At 37.6% G+C, this 20,361-nt stretch overlaps 1 protein-coding gene across 16 annotated transcripts in view; it reads left to right on the top strand.

Annotated features, from left to right (window-relative positions):
* The window catches only part of STRBP (spermatid perinuclear RNA binding protein), a 177,964-nt gene that overhangs the window by 81,668 nt on the left and 75,935 nt on the right, over positions 1 to 20,361 (top strand). For 4 of the 16 annotated variants that reach the window (XM_036914007.2, XM_057499016.1, XM_057499017.1 and 1 more), the window contains exon 2: positions 16,807 to 16,975. The exons of the other annotated variants lie outside the window; for them this stretch is intronic. In XM_036914007.2, the coding sequence (XP_036769902.1) occupies positions 16,973 to 16,975 (3 nt within the window). In that variant the 5' untranslated portion in view covers positions 16,807 to 16,972. The remainder of the gene's footprint in view (positions 1 to 16,806; positions 16,976 to 20,361) is intronic. 16 annotated transcript variants of the gene reach the window in all.

Raw genomic sequence — 20,361 nt, 5'->3', positions numbered from 1 at the left:
AATAAAGTGGGGGGGATCTCATCCTCCAACTTCAAGCTCTACTACAAAGCCATAGTAATCAAGACAATTTGGTACTGGCACAAGAACAGAGCCACAGACCAGTGGAACAGATTAGAGACTCCAGACATTAACCCATACATATATATGGTCAATTAATATACGATAAAGGAGCCATGGACATACAATGGGAAAATGACAGTTTCTTCAACAAATGGTGCTGGCAAAACTGGACAGCTACATGTAAGAGAATGAAACTGGATCACTGTCTAACCCCTTACACAAAAGTAAATTCAAAATGGATCAAAGACCTGAATTAAGTCATGAAACCATAGAACTCTTAGAGAAAAACATAGGCAGAAATCTCTTGGACATAAACATTAGCAACTTCTTTATGAACATATCTCCCTGGGCAAGGAAAACAAAAGCAAAAATGAAGAAGTGGGTCTATAGCAAGCTGAAAAGCTTCTGTACAGCAAAGGACACCATCAATAGAACAAAAAGGTACCCTACAGTATGGGAGAATATATTCGTAATTGACAGATCTGATAAAGGCTTGACATCTAAAATATATAAAGAGCTCACACACCTCAAGAAACAAAAAGCAAATAATCCAATTAAAAAATGGGCAGAGCTACTGAACAGACAGTTCTCCTAAGAAGAAATTCAGATGGCCAACAGACACATGAAAAGATGCTCCACATCGCTTGTCATCAGAGAAATGCAAATTAAAACCACAATGAGAAATCACCTCACACCAGTAAGGATGGCTACCATCCAAAAAACAAACAACAACAAATGTTGGCGAGGTTGTGGAGAAAGGGGAACCCTCCTACACTGCTGGTGGGAATGTAAATTAATTCAACCATTGTGGAAAGCCGTATGGAGGTTCCTCAAAATGCTCAAAATAGACTTACCATTTGACCCAGGAATTCCACTTCTAGGAATTTACCCTAAGAATGCAGCACTCCAGTTTGAAAAAGACAGATGCACTCCCATGTTTATCGCAGCACTATTTACAATAGCCAAGAAATGGAAGCAACCAAAGTGTCCATCATTAGATAAATGGAATAAGAAGATGTGGTACATATACACAATGGAATATTACTCAGCCATAAGAAGAAAACAAATCCTTCCATTTGCAACAGCATGGATGGAGCTAGAGGGTATTATGCTCAGTGAAATAAGCCAAGCAGAGAAAGACAAATACCAAATGATTTCACTCATATGTGGAGTATAAGAACAAAGGAAAAACTGAAGGAACAAAACAGCAGCAGACTCACAGAACCCAAGAATGGACTAACATTTACCAAAGGGAAAGAGACTGGGGAGAATGGGAGGGTAGGGAGGGAGAAGGGTGGGGAAGAAGAAAGGGGATGTTATGATTAGAATGTATAATGTGGGGGTTGGGGGAAAGGGGAGGGCTGTGCAACATAGAGAAGACAAGTAGTGAGTCTACAACATTTTACTATGCTGATCAACAGTGACTGTTATGGGGTTTGTGGGGGGGACTTGGGGTAGGGGAGAGTGTAGTAAACATAATGTTCTTCATGTATTTGTAGATTAATGGTAACAAAATAAAAAAAAATCTTATGGAAATATTGAAACATGTACAGGTACAGAGAACTCCTGTTGAACCATAGAGAACCCTCTATCATCAATTTTTAATAAATATTAACATATGGCCATACTATTTCATTCTCCCTCTTCCCCCTAACTAGATTACTTTAAAGAAAATCCCAGATTTTTGTATGCTGTCATCTGTAAATACTTTAGTATGTACTTCTAAAATTATGGTCTTCTAAAAGATGTGAATACCTCCTCAAAAGAAAGTTACACGATACCATTACAACCATCCAGCAATTGTTTCCTAATGTCTTTATATTAAACAGTGTTCAAATTTCCTCAGTTATCTGGTTTTTAGTTTTATCTATAACATTCAAAGTATGATTACATGGTAAAACATACTTTTTATTGTTTATTTATTTTTATTAAAGTGTCATTAATATACAATCTTATGTTGGTTTCAAATATACAAGACTGGTTCAACATTTTCACATATTATCAAGTCCTAACCCCCTCCAGTGTTGTCACTGTCCATCAGCATAGTAAGATGTTATAGAATCATTAACTGTAGTCTCCATGCTCTACTACCATCTCCATGACCAACCTATATTGTTATTGTGAATGATTGTGCCCCTTAATCCCTTTCTCTCTCCTCAGCCACCCTCTCCAACCCCTCCCCTTTTGGTAACCACTAGTCCCTTCTTTGGAGACTGTGAGTCTGCTGCTGTTTTGTTCCTTCAACTTTGCTTTGTTTTTATACTCCACAAATGAGTGAAGTCACTTGGTACTTGTCTTTCGCCACCTGGCTTCTTTCCCTGAGCATAATACTCTCTAGATCTATCCATGTTGTTGCAAATGGCAGGATTTCTTTTCTTTTTATGGCTGAATAATATTCTGCTGTGTATATATACCACATCTTCTTTATCCCTTCATCTATTGATAGACATTTAGGTCGCTTCCATATCTTGGCTATTACAAATAGTGCAGCAGTAAACAAAGGGGTGCATATGTCTTTTTGAATCAGGGATCTTGTTTCTTCTGGTAAATTCCTAGGAGTGAAATTATGGGTCAAATGGTATTTCTATTTTAAGTCTTTTGAGGAACCTCTTTATTGCTTTCTGCAATGGCTGCCCCAACTTACATTCCCACTAACAGTGTAGGAGAGTTCCCATTTCTCTGCATTCTTGCCAGCATTTGTTACTTCTTGTTTTTTTGATGTTGGCCATCCTAACTGGTGTGAGGTGATATCTTATTGTGGTTTTGATTTGCATTTCCCTGATGTTTAGTGATGTGCAGCATCTTTTCATGTGTCTGTTGGCCATCTTTATTTCTTCTTTGGAAAAGTGTCTGGTCAGGTTCTCTGCCCATTTTTAAATCAGATTATTTGTTTTTTGGGTGTTGAGGTGTATTAGTTCTTTGTATATTTTGGATGTTAACCCCTTAGCAGATGAGTCATTTATGAATATATTCTCCCATACTGTGGTGTGCCTTTTTGTTCTGCTGATGGTGTCCTTTGCTGTAGAGAAGCTTTTTAGTTTGATTTAGTCCCACTTGTTTGTTTTTTATTTTGTTTTTTGCCCGAGGAGATGTGTCCGGGGAAAGGTTGCTCATACTTACATTCAAGAGATTTTTGCCTATGTTTTCTTAACAGAGTTTTATGGTTTCATGACTTACATTCAGGTTGTTGATCCACTTAAAGTTTACTTTTGTGAATGGAGTTAAGGCAGTAATCCCGTTTCATATTCTTACATGTGGTTGTCCAGTTTTCCTAGCACCAGTTGTTGAATAGGCTGTCTTTTCCTCATTATGTATTCATGGCTCCTTTATTGTATATTGATTGACCATATACATGGGTTTATATTTGGGCCATCTGTTCTGTTCCATTGATCTATGGGTCTGTTCTTGTGCCAGAACTAAATTGTTTTGATTACCAAAAAGTATACTTTTAAAGAATAAATTCAATCTGTTTCATATAAAATGTACTTGTAATTTTCTGGTTCATCATAGAATCATGTTTAAACAGATAGTACCTGAAATAACCGAGATGTAGTCTAATCTTTTTATTTTATAAATGAAGAAATTGAGTCTCAAAGATACTGTGAGAGACTTGTTTCGAATTGGCCAGTTTTCTAGTAGCAGAGCTAGAAACAGAAGGCAAATCTTCAGACTCCTACACTAATTACATTGTATTACCTAGTCATATTTTTCATTAGTCTGTTACTAACCTCTGCTTTCTAAATCTACCTTTTATTTTTTTTCCCTTGGCTTTTCATAAATATCAGAGTAGTTACTGTCTGTACAGTAAAGCACTGAATCTTGTGATTTACATCAGGGTATATTTTAAAGGAATTTTGAAAGGGTTGAATTATAATATCAACACTTGTGCTGAAGATATTGAGCTATTCTGAAAAGCTACTTGTCTTTTCTTACCTAGATACCCAGTTTCCAACTTTGACAGGATGCCAGAAAGGGAATGAGTGTTGGCAAGAGCCTGGATATCAAATTATTATATTGAGGGATCTAATATATTAATTTTTAGCATTGTTGTATATGAAAACTTTTCTTTATTAATGTAGTATTTGGTGAATTTATGCAGTTTTTGCAGTCAAAACATTTTTTTTTTTTTGCCAAGGTGTAAACAAAGTAACTGATTTGTTTTAAAATTGGTGATTTTTAACATTTACTCCTTATTTGTAACTAGATTGTATGTTCTGAAGGTCGTTTTGCAAACCTTACTAATTAAGAGAAATAATGGTTTCCATTCTGTGTCTGAGTAAGGTTCTTTGCCTTGCTCTGTTATGTATAGCATGGCCACAAAAAGTCTTTTGAGAACCAAAGACAGTATTTGAAGTTTGATCACCATGCTGTTAGTGTATTCTTGTGTTAAGTTCTGCAGTGGGTGCAGGACAGGGAATACTCCAGTGCTTAACTGTTTCTTGGCACATCATTACCCATTTTTTTCCTTTTGATCAGAATTGGCATAAGATCTGTTTATTTTAAAAGTGGTCTGATGACTTCTATCATACCCTTTTAGTGTGAAGAAAATAAATAGCTGCTGATGCATGTACAGTTCAGGTACTACTTCATGTTTGATCATAATTTAAGGGACTAGATCTCAAGTTGAGCTTTTAAAGATCACTGTGTAAAATTAAATATACCCCTGTTCTTTGATTTGCTCATGGACACAGTGATGGAAGAGATGCTAGAGACTTGAACCCAGTTCTAGGGATAGTCTGCTGGTGTGTGATCATAGAAAAATCATTTAATATCTTTATATATTTCTACTTTACATTAAATGATTATAAAAGAAATTTATTCCATTCTATTTTTCACTACTTTTCAGGGCTGTTGTGAGCATTGAATGTGGTGCTGTATGAGAAAATGTGTTGAGAAATTCATTTGAAGTTCTCCTTTGTGCCAGGCTTCATTCTAGGTGTACAAAACAGAGTGAGCAAAATAAAGATATCATATGACAATGGTAAATCCTATGGAGAGAAATACAACATGGTCAGAGATGTGCTGGGGTAGGTTTTACCACTGTATATAGGGTGATCAGATTTGGGCTCATGATAATGACATTTGAGCAGATGCCTGAAAAAATAAAAATAAGAGAAATAGTATATGGCTATCTGGGGTAAACTATTAAGTGTAAAGGCTCCAAAGGGGTGAGGGGAAATGCATGTATTATTTGAGATCAGAAGGGTTACCAGTGAGGATGGAACGCAGTGAGTGAGGAGGGGAGCAGAGTGTTGGGGGATAAGGTCAAGAAGTTAAAGGGAATCAGATTATTGGAGAGTTATAGCCCATTATGAAGTATTTATTCAGAGCCCAGAAGACATTGGAAGATTTTGAGTAACTTAAATTTGGAACACTCTGGATACTATTTATTGCTGAGTATAAACTGGTGGGGATGCAAGAGAATAAGGTAACGATGATTGATTTGGTGATGGATTAGATGATTTGGTGATGGATTAGATGTGGGGTGAGTGAGAGAAAGAGAGGTGTCAAGGATGACTCAAGTTTTTGGTGTGAGCTATTGGAGAAATGGAGGGGTTATCTTTGCTTAGAGAGGGAAGACTGGGAGGAGCAATGTTTGCTTTTGGGTATTTTTTGGAGGGGCAGGGCCTGGAGTTGGTTTGGGAGTATTAAGTTTACCATGTTAATTGGACATCCAGATGGGTATTTTTGATTAGCATTTGAATGTAAGTCTGAAACTCAGGGCTGTATAAATTTGGGAATTCTCAGTGTATAGATGGCATTTAAAACCCCAAGCCTGGATGAGATTGCCAAGCGAGTGTGTGTAAAATAGTGAAGAGATTAAGTGTGAAGGCTGAGTCCTGAGGCACTGAGGCATTTACAGGTTGTGGAGAGAAGAAAGAAAGCAGACAGTAATTTCTGAAGTAGGGTAACTAAGTGGTGTACTGGATGGAAGCCAAGGGAAGTAAAATGTTTCAAGTAGGGAGGAATCAACTGTGTCACCTGTTGCTGAGAGGTTGATTAAGATGAGGACTGAGAATTGTTCACAGCATTAAACACCATTGAAGTCCTAAGGGACTTTGATAAGAGCTGTTCAACTGAGCATTTGGGTGAGAGGCTGATTGGGGTGAATTTAAAGAGAGAATGGGAGGGGAGGAGAGAGAAACCAAAAGTGTAAACTCAAAGAATAATGCCCTTAAAGGGTCAGAGAAAGGGCTGGGGAGGCAACAGGTTAAGGAAAGTTATGCAGGAGAGAGGAGAGGGTGATTACTGGAGTGAGACCCTTGAGTGGGCAAAAGGGGATGGGATCTAGTAGGGTTTGAGTTGAAAGATTTCCATTAGATAGGAGTAGGGACAATTCATTCATGATGAAAGGAAGGAAGAAAGAATATATGCGAAAAGATGCAGCAAGGCTGATATTTTGTGTGAGATAGAAAGCAAGCTGACCAGTCGAATGTGCAGATAGGGGAAGGAAGTATAAATGAAGATATGAGAAGATGTGAAATAATCATTAGGAAAGTGGGAAATAAACTAAAAATGTGTTGCAGTTTCTTCCTACCTGCTTACAGTCTACCAAATAGAATATACCTTTTCTTTTCAATCACATTGATATAGTAGGGAAAAGGTATTGGGCTGTCATTTAAATTCTGGACCAGGTCTTGTCTCTGATGAGTTGTATGGAGAGGTAGGTGGAGATGTAAGTTCCTTTTACAGTACCATGGAATATGATTCTGAGATATGCTGCTTTTTTCATTATTTATTGCAGTATGCTCTAATATCCTGAAGTTCCCAGAGCTTCTTGATGTATGTGTAGTGTGGTTACTCTGTTAAATGACTGAAGACTGCTGTACTTTTATATTGGTGATCTGTAATTTCTCTGTGTAAGATAAATTCTAGCCGAAATAAGCAGACGAAGAGAGGTAACAAAGGGCCAGGTAGTTTATTTGAACACCCCAGGTGAGGTTCCCTAGTCTACGGAAATGGAGGCTGGGGAAGTCACTCCCAGCAGGGCAGGCAGCAAGTTTTTAAAGAAGGTTGGAGGAGGGAGAAGGTAGGGGGAGGGAGAGCTTAGATTTACAGCTGCAGGAGGATTGGCTAGCCTAAGGCACATTTTTCAGGTTGGGAGGGGGCAGCAGCTGGGGACTTCGGCATGTCATCAGTGTCTGATGTGCCCAGTGCCTTCAACCTTACACTCTGCTGCATCAGCTTTTTTTTTTTTTTTTTTTTTTTTTTTTTTTTTTTTTTTAGATAATTATTTTTTATTGAAGGGTAGTTGACACACAGTATTACATTACATTAGTTTCAGGTGTACAACACAGTGATTCAACATTTATATACATGATAATTCTAAGTACCAGCTATCACCATACCAAGTTGTTACAATATTTTGACTATATTCCTTATGCTATACATTACATCCCGGTTGCTTATTTATTTTACAATTGGAAGTGTGTACTTTTTCTTGGTTGTTGTTGTTAGGGCATCTCTCATATTTATTGATCAAATGGTTGTTAACAACAATAAAATTCTGTATAGGGGAGTCAATGCTCAATGCACAATCATTAATCCACCCCAAGCCTAATTTTCGTCAGTCTCCAATCTTCTGAAGCATAACGAACAAGTTCTTACATGGAGAACAAATTCTTACATAGTGAATAAGTTACATGGTGAACAGTACAAGGGCAGTCATCACAGAAACTTTTGGTTTTGCTCATGCATTATGAACTATAAACAGTCAGTTCAAATATGAATACACATTTGATTTTTATACTTGATTTATATGTGGATACCACATTTCTCTCTTTATTATTTTTAATAAGATGCTGAAGTGGTAGGTAGATACAACATAAAGGTAGAAAACATAGTTTAGTGTTGTAAGAGAGCAAATGTAGATGATCAGGTGTGTGCCTGTAGACTATGTGTTAATCCAAGCTAGACAAGGGCAATAAAACATCCACATATGCAGAAGATTTCTCTCAGAACAGGGGGGGTGAGGTTCTAAGCCTCACCTCTGTTGATCCCCAATTTCTCACCTGATGACCCCCCTGCGACTGTGCCTGTCTTAGGTTGTTCCTCCCTTGAGGAATCTTACCCGTCTCTGGCTAACCAGTCATCTTCCGGGGCCATACAGGGAAATGTTAAGTTGGTAAGTGAGAGAGAAGCCTTATTGTTTGAAATGGTTAGCTTTTTATTTCTTTGCATATTTATGCCCTGTGGCTTCTATGCCCAGCATTTGTCTTGAGGTATCTTTACCACTTGGAGGAGTTATGATACTCGGTAAATTTGATATGAGGCACGAATTCTATTTAAGAATTCGTTGTAATTAGGAAGGAAGAAGAAAAGCTATAGAAGTAGCAGGCGGGAGAAAACATGGGAAGATTGATTATTTCTTTGACATATCTTCTTGTAGAGTAACTTCAGCATGTATAGATTTTAAGCTACTACTTAAATTGCGCACACACATTAACATAATAGGAGTATAGTTACATAACCAAAGCATACCTGTAATTACCAGCCATCTCCAGTGAAACCAAGAAAACCAGTTAGGCACCCTAGGCATTTGTGAAAACTTATCAATGATATGATGGTTATTATCTAACTGAATTTGAATAGTTTGAGAAAAATCAGACAAATTAAAACAACCCATTCCTGGGCACTGTTCACATCCCATATGTTCTTTTAACAGTAAATAGTCTGTAGTTGTAAGATTTTGGAGCGCTACAATTTGCACTTCTCCTAATTCTTGGTTGAGTTCCAACAGTATAGATCCAGTCAAATTTGTTGTTTTACTGTATGCACAGGCCAGCTTAGATATCTCCTTCATTCCCATGGCAAGTCCAGGAGCTGGTGGGATGAGTGCATCTACAGCTGTAGCAGTGCGTGGATCTTTGTTGGGGTTTTTTGATGATCATCTTCTGGTATGAGTCTTCCCGAGAGTGCTGATGTTGGAAGTTCTCTTTCATATTGTTTCTTAGTTCATTTTCGGGGTAGCCAAATTAGGCTTTGATCCTCTGTATAAACACAAACAGACCCTTTGCCTACACTTTTATATGTCCTTTATATCATTGTGTAGAACTCATTAGAGGTCACCACATAGGAACTGCATTTTTTTTTTTTAATCATTAATCTACACTTACATGACGAATACTTTGTTTACTAGGCTCTCCCCTATACCAGGTCCCCCCTATATACTCCTTTACAGTCACTGTCCATCAGCGTAGCAACCTGTTGTAGAATCACTACTTGTCTTCTCTGTGTTGTACAGCCCTCCCCTTTCTCCCACCCCGCTATGGATGCTAATCTTAATACCCCCCTACTTCTCCCCCCCTTATCCCTCCCTACCCACCCATCCTCCCCAGTCCCTTTCCCTTTGGTACCTGTTAGTCCATTCTTGAGTTCTGTGATTCTGCTGCTGTTTTGTTCCTTCAGTTTTTCCTTTGTTCTTATACTCCACAGATGAGTGAAATCATTTGGTATTTCTCTTTCTCTGCTTGGCTTGTTTCACTGAGCAAAATACCCTCCAGCTCCATCCATGTTGCTGCAAATGGTTGGATTTGCCCTTTTCTTATGGCTGAGTAGTATTCCATTGTGTATATGTACCACATCTTCTTTATCCATTCATCTATCGATGGACATTTAGGTTGCTTCCAATTCTTGGCTATTGTAAATAGTGCTGCGATAAACATAGGGGTGCACTGATCTTTCTCATACTTGATTGCTGCATTCTTAGGGTAAATTCCTAGGAGTGCAATTCCTGGGTCAAATGGTAAGTCTGTTTTGAGCATTTTGATGTACCTCCATACTGCTTTCCACAATGGTTGAACAAGTTTACATTCCCACCAGCAGTGTAGGAGGGTTCCCCTTTCTCCACAGCCTCGCCAACATTTGTTGTTGTTTGTCTTTTGGATGGCAGCCATCCTTACTGGTGTGAGGTGATACCTCATTGTAGTTTTAATTTGCATTTCTCTGATAATTAGCGATGTGGAGCATCTTTTCATGTGTCTGTTGGCCATCTGTATTTCTTTTTTGGAGAACCGTCTGTTCAGTTCCTTTGCCCATTTTTTAATTGGGTTATTTGTTTTTTGTTTGTTGAGGCGTGTGAGCTCTTTATATATTCTGGACGTCAAGCCTTTATCGGATGTGTCATTTTCAAAGATATTCTCCCATACTGTAGGGTTTCTTTTTGTTCTATTGATGGTGTCTTTTGCTGTACAGAAGCTTTTCAGCTTAATATAGTCCCACTTGTTCATTTTTGCTGTTGTTTTCCTTGCCCGGGGAGATATGTTCAAGAAGAGGTCACTCATGTTTATGTCTAAGAGGTTTGTGCCTATGTTTTCTTCCAAGAGTTTAATGGTTTCATGACTTACATTCAGGTCTTTGATCCATTTTGAGTTTACTTTTGTATATGGGGTTAGACGATGGTCCAGTTTCATTCTCCTACATGTAGCTGTCCAGTTTTGCCAGCACCATCTGTTGAAGAGACTGTCATTTCGCCATTGTATGTCCATGGCTCCTTTATCAAATATTAATTGACCATATATGTCTGAGTTAATGTCTGGATTCTCTAGTCTGTTCCATTGGTCTGTGGCTCTGTTCTTGTGCCAGTACCAAATTGTCTTGATTACTATGGCTTTATAATAGAGCTTGAAGTTGGGGAGTGAGATCCCCCCTACTTTATTCTTCTTTCTCAGGATTGCTTTGGCTATTCGGGTTCTTTGGTGGTTCCATATGAATTTTTGAATTATTTGATCCAGTTCATTGAAGAATGTTGCTGGTAGTTTCATAGGGATTGCATCAAATCTGTATATTGCTTTGGGCAGGATGGCCATTTTGACGATATTAATTCTTCCTAGCCATGAGCATGGGATGTGTTTCCATCTGTTAGTGTCCCCTTTAATTTCTTTTAAGAGTGACTTGTAGTTTTCAGAATATAAGTCTTTCACTTCTTTGGTTAGGTTTATTCCTAGGTATTTTATTTTTTTTGATGCAATTGTGAATGGAGTTGTTTTCCTGATTTCTCTTTCTGTTGGTTCATTGTTGGTATATAGGAAAGCCACAGATTTCTGTGTGTTGATTTTGTATCCTGCAACTTTGCTGTATTCCGTTATCAGTTCTAGTAGTTCTGGGGTGGAGTCTTTAGGGTTTTTTATGTACAGTATCATGTCATTTGCAAATAGTGACAGTTTGACTTCTTCTTTGCCAATCTGGATTCCTTGTATTTTTTTGTTTTGTCTGATTGCCGTGGCTAGGACCTCTAGTACAATGTTAAATAACAGTGGGGAGAGTGGGCATCCCTGTCTAGTTCCCGATCTCAGCGGAAATGCTTTCAGCTTCTCGCTATTCAATATGTTGGCTGTGGGTTTTTCATAGATGGCCTTTATTATGTTGAGTTACTTGCCCTCTATTCCCATTTTGCTGAGAGTTTTTATCATGAATGGATGTTGAACTTTGTCAAATGCTTTTTCAGCATCTATGGAGATGATCATGTGGTTTTTGTCTTTCTTTTTGTTGATGTGGTGGATGATATTGATGGACTTTCGAATGTTGTGCCATCCTTGCATCCCTGGGATGAATCCCACTTGGTCATGGTGTACGATGGTTTTGATGTATTTTTGAATTCGGTTTGCTAAAATTTTGTTGAGTATTTTTGCGTCTACGTTCATCAGGGATATTGGTCTGTAGTTTTCTTTTTTGGTGGTGTCTTTGCCTGGTTTTGGTATTAGGGTGATGTTAGCTTCATAGAATGAGTTTGGGAGTATCCCCTCCTCTTCTATTTCTTGGAAAACTTTAAGGAGAATGGGTATTATGTCTTCCCTGTATGTCTGATAAAATTCCGAGGTAAATCCATCTGGCCCGGGGGTTTTGTTCTTTGGTAGTTTTTTGATTACCGCTTCAATTTCGTTGCTGGCAATTGGTCTGTTTAGATTTTCTGTTTCTTTTTGGGTCAGTCTTGGAAGGTTGTATTTTTCTAGGAAGTTGTCCATTTCTCCTAGGTTTCCCAGCTTGTTAGCATATAGGTTTTCATAGTAGTCTCTAATAATTCTTTGTATTTCTGCGGGATCTGTTGTGATTTTTCCTTTCTCATTTCTGATACTTTTGATTTGTGTTGACTCTCTTTTCCTCTTAATAAGTCTGGCTAGAGGCTTATCTATTTTGTTTATTTTCTCGAAGAACCAGCTCTTGGTTTCATTGATTTTTGCTATTGTTTTATTCTTCTCAATTTTATTTATTTCTTCTCTGATCTTTATTATGTCCCTCCTTCTGCTGACCTTAGGCCTCATTTGTTCTTCTTTTTCCAATTTTGATAGTTGTGACATTAGACCGTTCATTTGGGATTGCTCTTCCTTTTTAAAATATGCTTGGAGTGCTATATACTTTCCTCTTAAGACTGCTTTTGCTGCGTCCCACAGAAGTTGGGTCTTAGTGTTGTTGTTGTCATTTGTTTCCATATATTGCTGGATCTCCATTTTGATTTGGTCATTGATCCATTGATTATTTAGGAGCGTGTTGTTTAGCCTCCATGTGTTTGTGAGCCTTTTTGCTTTCTTTGAACAGTTTATTTCTAGTTTAATGCCTTTGTGGTCTGAAAAGTTGGTTGGTAGGATTTCAATCTTTTGGAATTTACTGAGGCTCTTTTTGTGTCCTAGTATGTGGTCTATTCTGGAGAATGTTCCATGTGCACTTGAGAAGAACGTGTATCCTGTTGCTTTTGGATGTAGAGTTCTGTAGATGTCTATTAGGTCCATCTGTTCTAGTGTGTTGTTCAGTGCCTCTGTGTCCTTACTTATTTTCTGTCTGTTGGATCTGTCCTTTGGAGTGAGTGGTGTGTTGAAGTCTCCTAGAATGAATGCATTGCATTCTATTTCCTCCTTTAGTTCTGTTAATATTTGTTTCAGGTATGTTGGTGCTCCTGTATTGGGTGCATATATATTTATAATGGTTATATCCTCTTGATGGACTGAGCCCTTTATCATTATGTAATGTCCTTCTTTGTCTTTTGTTACTTTCTTTATTTTGAAGTCTGTTTTGTCTGATACCAGAATTGCAACACCTGCTTTCTTCTCTCTGTTGTTTGCTTGAAATATCTTTTTCCATCCCTTGACTTTAAGTCTGTGCGCGTCTTTGGGTTTGAGGTGAGTCTCTTGTAAGCAGCATATGGATGGATCTTGCTTTTTTATCCATTCTATTACTCTGTGTCTTTTGATTGGTGCATTCAGTCCATTTACATTTAGGGTGATTATTGAAAGGTATGAATTTATTGCCATTGCAGGCTTTAAGTTTGTGGTTACCAAAGGTTTGGGGTTAGCTTCTTTACTGTCTTACTGTCTAACTTAACTCGCTTGTTGAGCTATTATAAACACAATCTGATGATTCTTTATTTCTCTCCCTTCTTATTCCTCCTCCTCCCTTCTTCATATGTTGGGTGTTTTGTTGTGTGCTCTTTTTAGGAGTGCTCCCATCTAGAGCAGTCCCTGTAGGATGCCCTGTAGAGGTGGTTTGTGGGAGGCAAATTCCCTCAACTTTTGCTTGTCTGGGAATTGTTTAATCCCTCCTTCATATTTAAATGATATTCGTGCTGGATACAGTAGTCTTGGTTCGAGGCCCTTCTGTTTCATTGCATTAAGTATATCATGCCATTCTCTTCTGGCCTGTAGGGTTTCTGTTGAGAAGTCTGATGATAGCCTGATGGGTTTTCCTTTGTAGGTAACCTTTTTTTTCTCTCTGGCTGCTTGTAATACTTTGTCCTTGTCTTTGATCTTTGCCATTTTAATTATTATGTGTCTTGGTGTTGCCCTCCTTGGATCCCTTGTCATGGGAGTTCTGTGTACCTCTGTGGTCTGAGAGGCCATTTCTTCCCCTAGTTTGGGGAAATTTTCAGCAATTATTTCTTCAAAGACATTTTCTATCCCCTTTTCTCTCTCTACTTCTTCTGGAATGCCTATGATTCTTATATTATTTCTTTTATATTGATCACTCAGCTCTCTTAAAATTCTTTCATTCCTGGAGATCCTTTTATCTCTCTCTGCATCAGCTTCTCTGCGTTCCTGTTCTCTGTTTTCTAGTCCATTAATGGTCTCTTGCATCTCGTCCATTCTGTTTTGAAGTCCTTCCAGAGCTTGTTTTATTTCTGAATTCTCCTTCCTTAGTTCTTGCATATTTCTCTGCAAGTCCATCAGCATGGTTATGACTTTTGTTTTGAATTCTTTTTCAGGAAGACTGGCTAAATGTATCTCCCCAGATTCCTTCTCAGGGGAAGATGTAGCAGATGCCGAAGCTGTCTGGGTTAGTCTTGTCTGGATCATATTTTTTTGCCTTTTCATGTTGACAGGTGCTATTGACTGTCAGCTGGGAGGGCCAAAATTTTCACTTACTACTGGCCTTTCTTTACTGGGGCAACTGCGACCCCTAGTGGCTTGTGTTGGGTAATTGCGTGTAGACTGGGTCTTTGTGTCTTGCCTGGCCGGGAGGGAGAAATTTCCCTTTCTGTGGGCGGAATTTGTCTCAGGCTGCTTCTCTGCTTTCGCAGCGCCCGGTGGGGTGATGGATGGGGGGGCTGCTTGACTGTGTGCCTCCGTGAGGGGTCTCAGAGCTGTTGCCCAGGGGGTTAGTGCACCCGGTTTTCCCTGTAATTTCCAGCTGCTGTACTGTGACCTGGGTTGTTTCCGTCAAGCTGTTAAGTCCCTGTCCCTTTAAGACTTTCAAAAAGCCCCCGCTTTTCTTTGTCACAGGGGCATCAGCTTCAGCACCCGCTCAGAGGTCTTACTCCCTGTTCTCCCAGTATCCAGGGCCCCCTGGGCATATACTGTGTCTGCGCTCTGGCCCGGATGGCTGGTTCTGGGTGTTCGGCAGTCCTGGGCTCCGTCTCCCTCCCGCTCTGCCTATTGTTCTCCCGCCGGGAGCTGGGGGGAGGGGTGCTCGGGTCCCGCGGGGCCGGGGCTTGTATCTTACCCCTTTCACCAGTCGCTGGGTTCTCGCTGGTGTAGCTGCAGTCTGGCCACTGTCCTGCGTCTTCTGGTCTCTCTTTTAGGGCTAGTTGTGTTTGTTGTATTTTCAAAAGTATATATGTTTTTGGGAGGAGATTCCCACTGTCCTACTCACGCCGCCATGTTGGCTCCGCCCCCCGCATCAGCTTTTTCTAAGCATTCTTCCCATGTTTTTGCTTTCAGTCTACTTTCTTAATATGTTGATTTATTAGCTTTACCTTTTTACAAAGTGAAGTTGTAGACTTTGCTTTTAGTTCTCAACTGAACATACAGCAATCTTTTTTGGCTTCTGGATTCACAACTAAGTACTCGATGCTTGAATCCCCTAGAATGGAGTACGGTTGGAATTGGGAAATACCAAAAAATGGTATAGTACGATCTTTATACAGAGGGTGTAATTTTAGTCATGAGAGGGTCTTTGAGATGTTTTACCATGGGGTCATGTTCTAGTTTCTTAATCTTTGTTGTATAAAAGGGCTCTATGAAGTGCAGTATATGTATGTTCCCTCTCTACCTTAATGTGACATGTGTAATAAAGTTAAGTTCCATTTATTGGTTCAGTTACATAATACTTTTTTTTTTTTTAATCAAGCTTCAGTAGCTTATTTCTGGTAGATTTTTGTAAACCAGAGTCAGAGAAGTTGGTTACAGGATATGAAGAATTTTGCATGTAGGTCACAGCTGAGTATCATTTGACTATAACCATGGCTCTGCTTTTTCATTTGCAGTATTGGGGAGAGTTAAATGTCACACCTGTAACTTTTCTGGTCCCCCAAAATTCAAAAAGGACATTTTTCTTTAAGAAAACCACTGATAGTATTAGGAAATTTAATTATAGACAAAAATATAAGGTGGTTCCCTTATTTAAAAGAAATTTAAAGGAAAGATATTGTGAGATGAAGGGGAAGTTGTTTCTTTGTTATAGTCTTTGTGTAAATTACTCCAGTTGTTAAAGCATGTGTTCTATTTTGATGGTCACTCTCTTGTTTTGTTTTGTTTTGTTTTTCCATGTCTGGGCTTATATAAGGATTTCAGCAATGCTTAGAAGAATTTACTTTTAGCTACCTGGGATAAAATCTTATAAAGGTAGAACAAAGAGGTGATTGAGTGGTGATTAAGCTTCTGGGCAGAAATATACCATGAGAGTCATCAATGGGTAATGAATTTAGGATCTGGTGAATATTTAGGAGTCTAGCAAAATAGCTCATATAGGTTGAGGGGGGAGTAGAGTCTCTTAGGAGTTAGGGGAACAGAACCAAAAAAACATTCTGAATTTTAGGCCTAAAAAATGACCAAAGGAATATTGTGTCAACATGTACTGTCAGTCTGATGGCAATATCAAGTGGAAAAACCTTATGGTTATAAGCAATGGTAGTATATTTTTGGGTGTCTTAACCTACTTTTAGGGTAGGTGTAATGCCAATTTCTAGCTGAAAAATCTTGTGGTTAATTGCAACATTTTTGCCACCAATAGTTGGTAATTACTTTTTCAGGTGGTGCTTCTTTACTGAATCTATGTCTGTTAATGTATTTATCTCATTGAGTGCAAGTCAGCTAGCTGCCACATTGTGGCTACTAAGAGGATTGCTTTTCTGACCATGTCACTTGGGCCTTGGGCCCAGGCCTTCAAATGATGTGTTAGCTTTTTGTTTGAAATGAGGTGCTTTTCCTCTATAAAGATTGCTTCTTTTTAGTCAGTAACATGTTTATGGGCTCCACACTCAGATATGAAACTGAAATTGTGGCTAAGCAGTTTTGAAAAGTTTTTGTTTTTCTCTTGCAGGTGTATTCCAGAGAACAAGTCTTCAAACATCTTTACCATATTGACTTTGAGCTGTCAGGGGACTCAGGCTTATGAGGAAGTACTGTCACACAAAACAGTGTCTAGTGAAGACGACAAGAAAGAGGGGAAAGGATCGGAAAAAGAAGCTAAAACACTATAGAAAACCATGGTAGGTTATCATTTATGTTTAGTTACAAAAATTCCCATAGTTTAAAATTGGAAATGTTAACAGTGAGAGGAAGTGAAAAAGAAAACAATGGTGTTAATTTTTGGCTCTAGTACATCAGATAAAGATGGCATTCTATTCTACTATTTCAGCAAAGCAAATGAGTTCAGATTTATTATGAGCCCTTTAAACCACAAGATGGAGCCCCATGAGCCTGCAGGCCATAAATTATTAAATACAAAGGAGAGAATGCTTCTAAAAAATATTTTCTAATAAAATTGGCATTAGCAAAGTGATAAAAAGATAGCTAAGGTGACCTTGAACTTGAAATTATATTTTTTCCCATGAAAATTGAAAATACTGAACCAATCCTTTAATTAGAGATATGAATGGTATAGTAGTTTATAAAATGTATGTGTATTTCACTCAAAAAGTCATTTTTCCCACATGGTTTTGAAATAATAGGGCCAAGTGTTGAGAGTAATCGGGACACTGAACTGAATGTCAAGGAAACCTTGCTTTTTGTGGAATGTTCATACTTAAATTTGAAGTGTTAGATGAGGTCATAATCTTTAGTGCCTAGTTTAATTGGTAAAATGTGCTGAGTTTTTTTTCCCCAAAGCTGAGTGCTTTGGTTCTGGAGGATGTGTGAATTTTTTCCCTAAGTATAAGAGAGAAGAGCCTTAAAAAAGTGTTATCAGTGGGAGAAAAAGCACAAAAATATTAATCATCAGTATGTTTGAAATATGTTTAGCAAGCCTGATAGATTTAAGCATTATTTTTAAAAATTGGTTCTAGGGGTTATAACTCAATTGACTTGCTCTTTAGAGAAGCAATTCAAATAATTCTGGATTGTGGGGGAAAAATGTTAACTTAGAATTTTCTTTGTCATTTAGTTTTATGGTGAGATATGAAAAATGACAGTGACTTGTGTTTTTTCCCATATGAATTGTCTCTTCAGCTCATTTATCTATTAGAGTCTTGATAGTCTTACAACTTAAAGAAATATCTTCTATATATTATTTGTTATAGTTGATGAAAATTCATTTTCTAGTTTATTCATTTTAAATTTAGCTTAGCTTTTCTGGTGCAGAAATTTTTTTGTTTTTATATAATTTAATTGACAGGTGTTTTCCATTTCTCCTATTGTTGTGCTTCTTAGATCCCAGAATGAGAACTTTATGTATATTCCCATTTAATTTTTTAATTCTTAAAATTCACTTGGAGCTTATTTGGGTAAATGAGATTGTTCTCCAAAAAATGCTACAGTAAACATAGGGGTGCATTTATCTTTGAATTAGTGATTTTGTGTTCTTTAGGTAAACTCCCAGAAGTAGAATTACTGTGTCATGTGGTAGTTCTACTTTTAATTTTTTGAGGAACTTCTATACTCTTTTCCATAATGGCTGCATCAGTTTACATTCCCACCAACAATTTACTAAGGTTCCTTTTCTCTGCATCCTCTCCAACACTTGTTATTTCTTGTCTTTTGGATACTGGTCATTCTGACTGGTGTGAGGTGTTATCATACAGTGTGGTTTTGATTTGCATTTTCCTAATGATGAGTGATGTTGATCATCTTTTCATGTGTCTATTGGCCATCTAAATGTATGTCTTTGGAAAAGTCTGTTCAGGTCCTCTGCCTGTTTTTTTTAATTGGATTATTTGGTGTTGAATGATTTCTTTATTTTGATTTCTTTCTCTATTTTGGTTATTAATCCCTCATCAGATATATCATTGCAAATACACTCCATTCTGTAGGCTGTCTTTGTTTTGTTGATGGTTTCCTTTGCTGTGCAGAAGCTTTTTAGTTTGATGTAGTCTTGCTTGTTTATTTTGATTTTGTTTCTCTTTCTAGAGGAGACATAACCAGAAATTATTATCAATGCTGATATTCAAGGGCTTCTGCCTATGTTTTCTTTTAGGAGTTTTATGTTTCAGGGCTTATATTTAGGTCTTTAATCCATTTTGATTTTATTTTTGTGTATAGTATAAATAGTGTTCCAGTTTCATTCTTTTGCATGTAGCTATCCAGTTTTCCCAACATTTACTGAAGAGACCTTTTCCCTATTGTGTATTCTTGCCTCCTTTGTCATATATTAATTGACCATATTATGTGTGGGTTTATTTCTGGATTCTCAGTTCTGTTCCATTGTTCTATGTGTCTGTTTTTGTACCAGTGTCATTCTGTTTTGATCACTATAGCTTTGTAGTATAGCTTAGTATCAGGAAGCATGATAGGACCCCAACTTTGTTCTTCTTTCCCAAGATTGCTTTGGCTCTTTGGGTTCTTTTATGGTTCCATAAAAATTTTAGGATTATTTGTCATTAGTATTTTGAAAGGATTGCATTGAATCTGTAGAGTGCTTTGGGTAGTATGGCCATTTTAACAATATTAGTTCTTCCTATCCATGAACATGGGCTATCTTTCCATTTATTTGTCGTCTTCAGTTTCTTCATCAATGTCACAGTTTTCAGTGCTAATTCTTAGATGTTTTATCCTTTTTGATGCAGTTGTAAATGGGATTATTTTCTTGATTTTCTGCTAGTTCATTATATAGAATTGCAACATTTTTCTGTATATTGATTTTTTATCCTCCAACTTTACTGAATTCATTTATTCTAATGGTTTTTTGGTAATGTCTCTAGAGTCTTCTATATATATAGTATCATCTCATCTGTAGATAGTGGCAGTTTTACTTCTTTCTTACCAGTTTGGATGCCTTTTGTTTCTGTTTCTTGTCTTATTGTTGTGGCTAGAATATCTGGCCATGTTGTATAAAAGTGGTGAGAGTGGGCATGCTTGCCTTGTTCCTGATCTTAGAGGGAAAGTTTTCAGCTTTTCACCATTGAGTATGATGTTAGCTGCGGGTTTATCATATATGGCCTTTATTATGTAGAGTCATGTTCCCTCTCTACCCACTTTGTTGAGAGTTTTTATCATGAATAGATGTTGAATTTTGTCAAATGCTTTTTCACATCTATTGAGATGATCATACAGTTTTAATCCTTACTTTTGTTAATGTGTTGTATCACATTGATTGATTTGTGGATATTGAACCATCCTTGCATCCAGAATAAATCTCACTTGGTTGCTTTGAATGACTCTTTTAATGTATTTTTAAATTTGGTTTGTTAATAATCTGTTGAGAGTTTTTGCATCTGTGTTCTTCAGGGAGATAGTGCTCTGTAATTTTCTTTCTTTGGAGTGTCTTCGTCTATTTTGGTATCATGGTGATGGTGACCTTGTAGAATGAATTTGGAAGCTCTTCTTCCAATTAATATTTGGAACAGCTTGAGAAGGATGAATCTTAACTCTTCTTTAAATATTTGGTAGAATTTGCCTGTGAAGCCATTTAAGTGATTGATTTACTACGTTTACTATTTAT

This window comes from Manis pentadactyla, chromosome 3 (assembly GCF_030020395.1).
Source record: "Manis pentadactyla isolate mManPen7 chromosome 3, mManPen7.hap1, whole genome shotgun sequence".
In the NCBI taxonomy this organism is placed as follows: Eukaryota; Metazoa; Chordata; class Mammalia; order Pholidota; family Manidae; genus Manis; species Manis pentadactyla.
The sequence above is the reverse complement of the archived record's forward strand: the minus strand, read 5'-3'. Positions and strand labels throughout refer to the sequence as shown.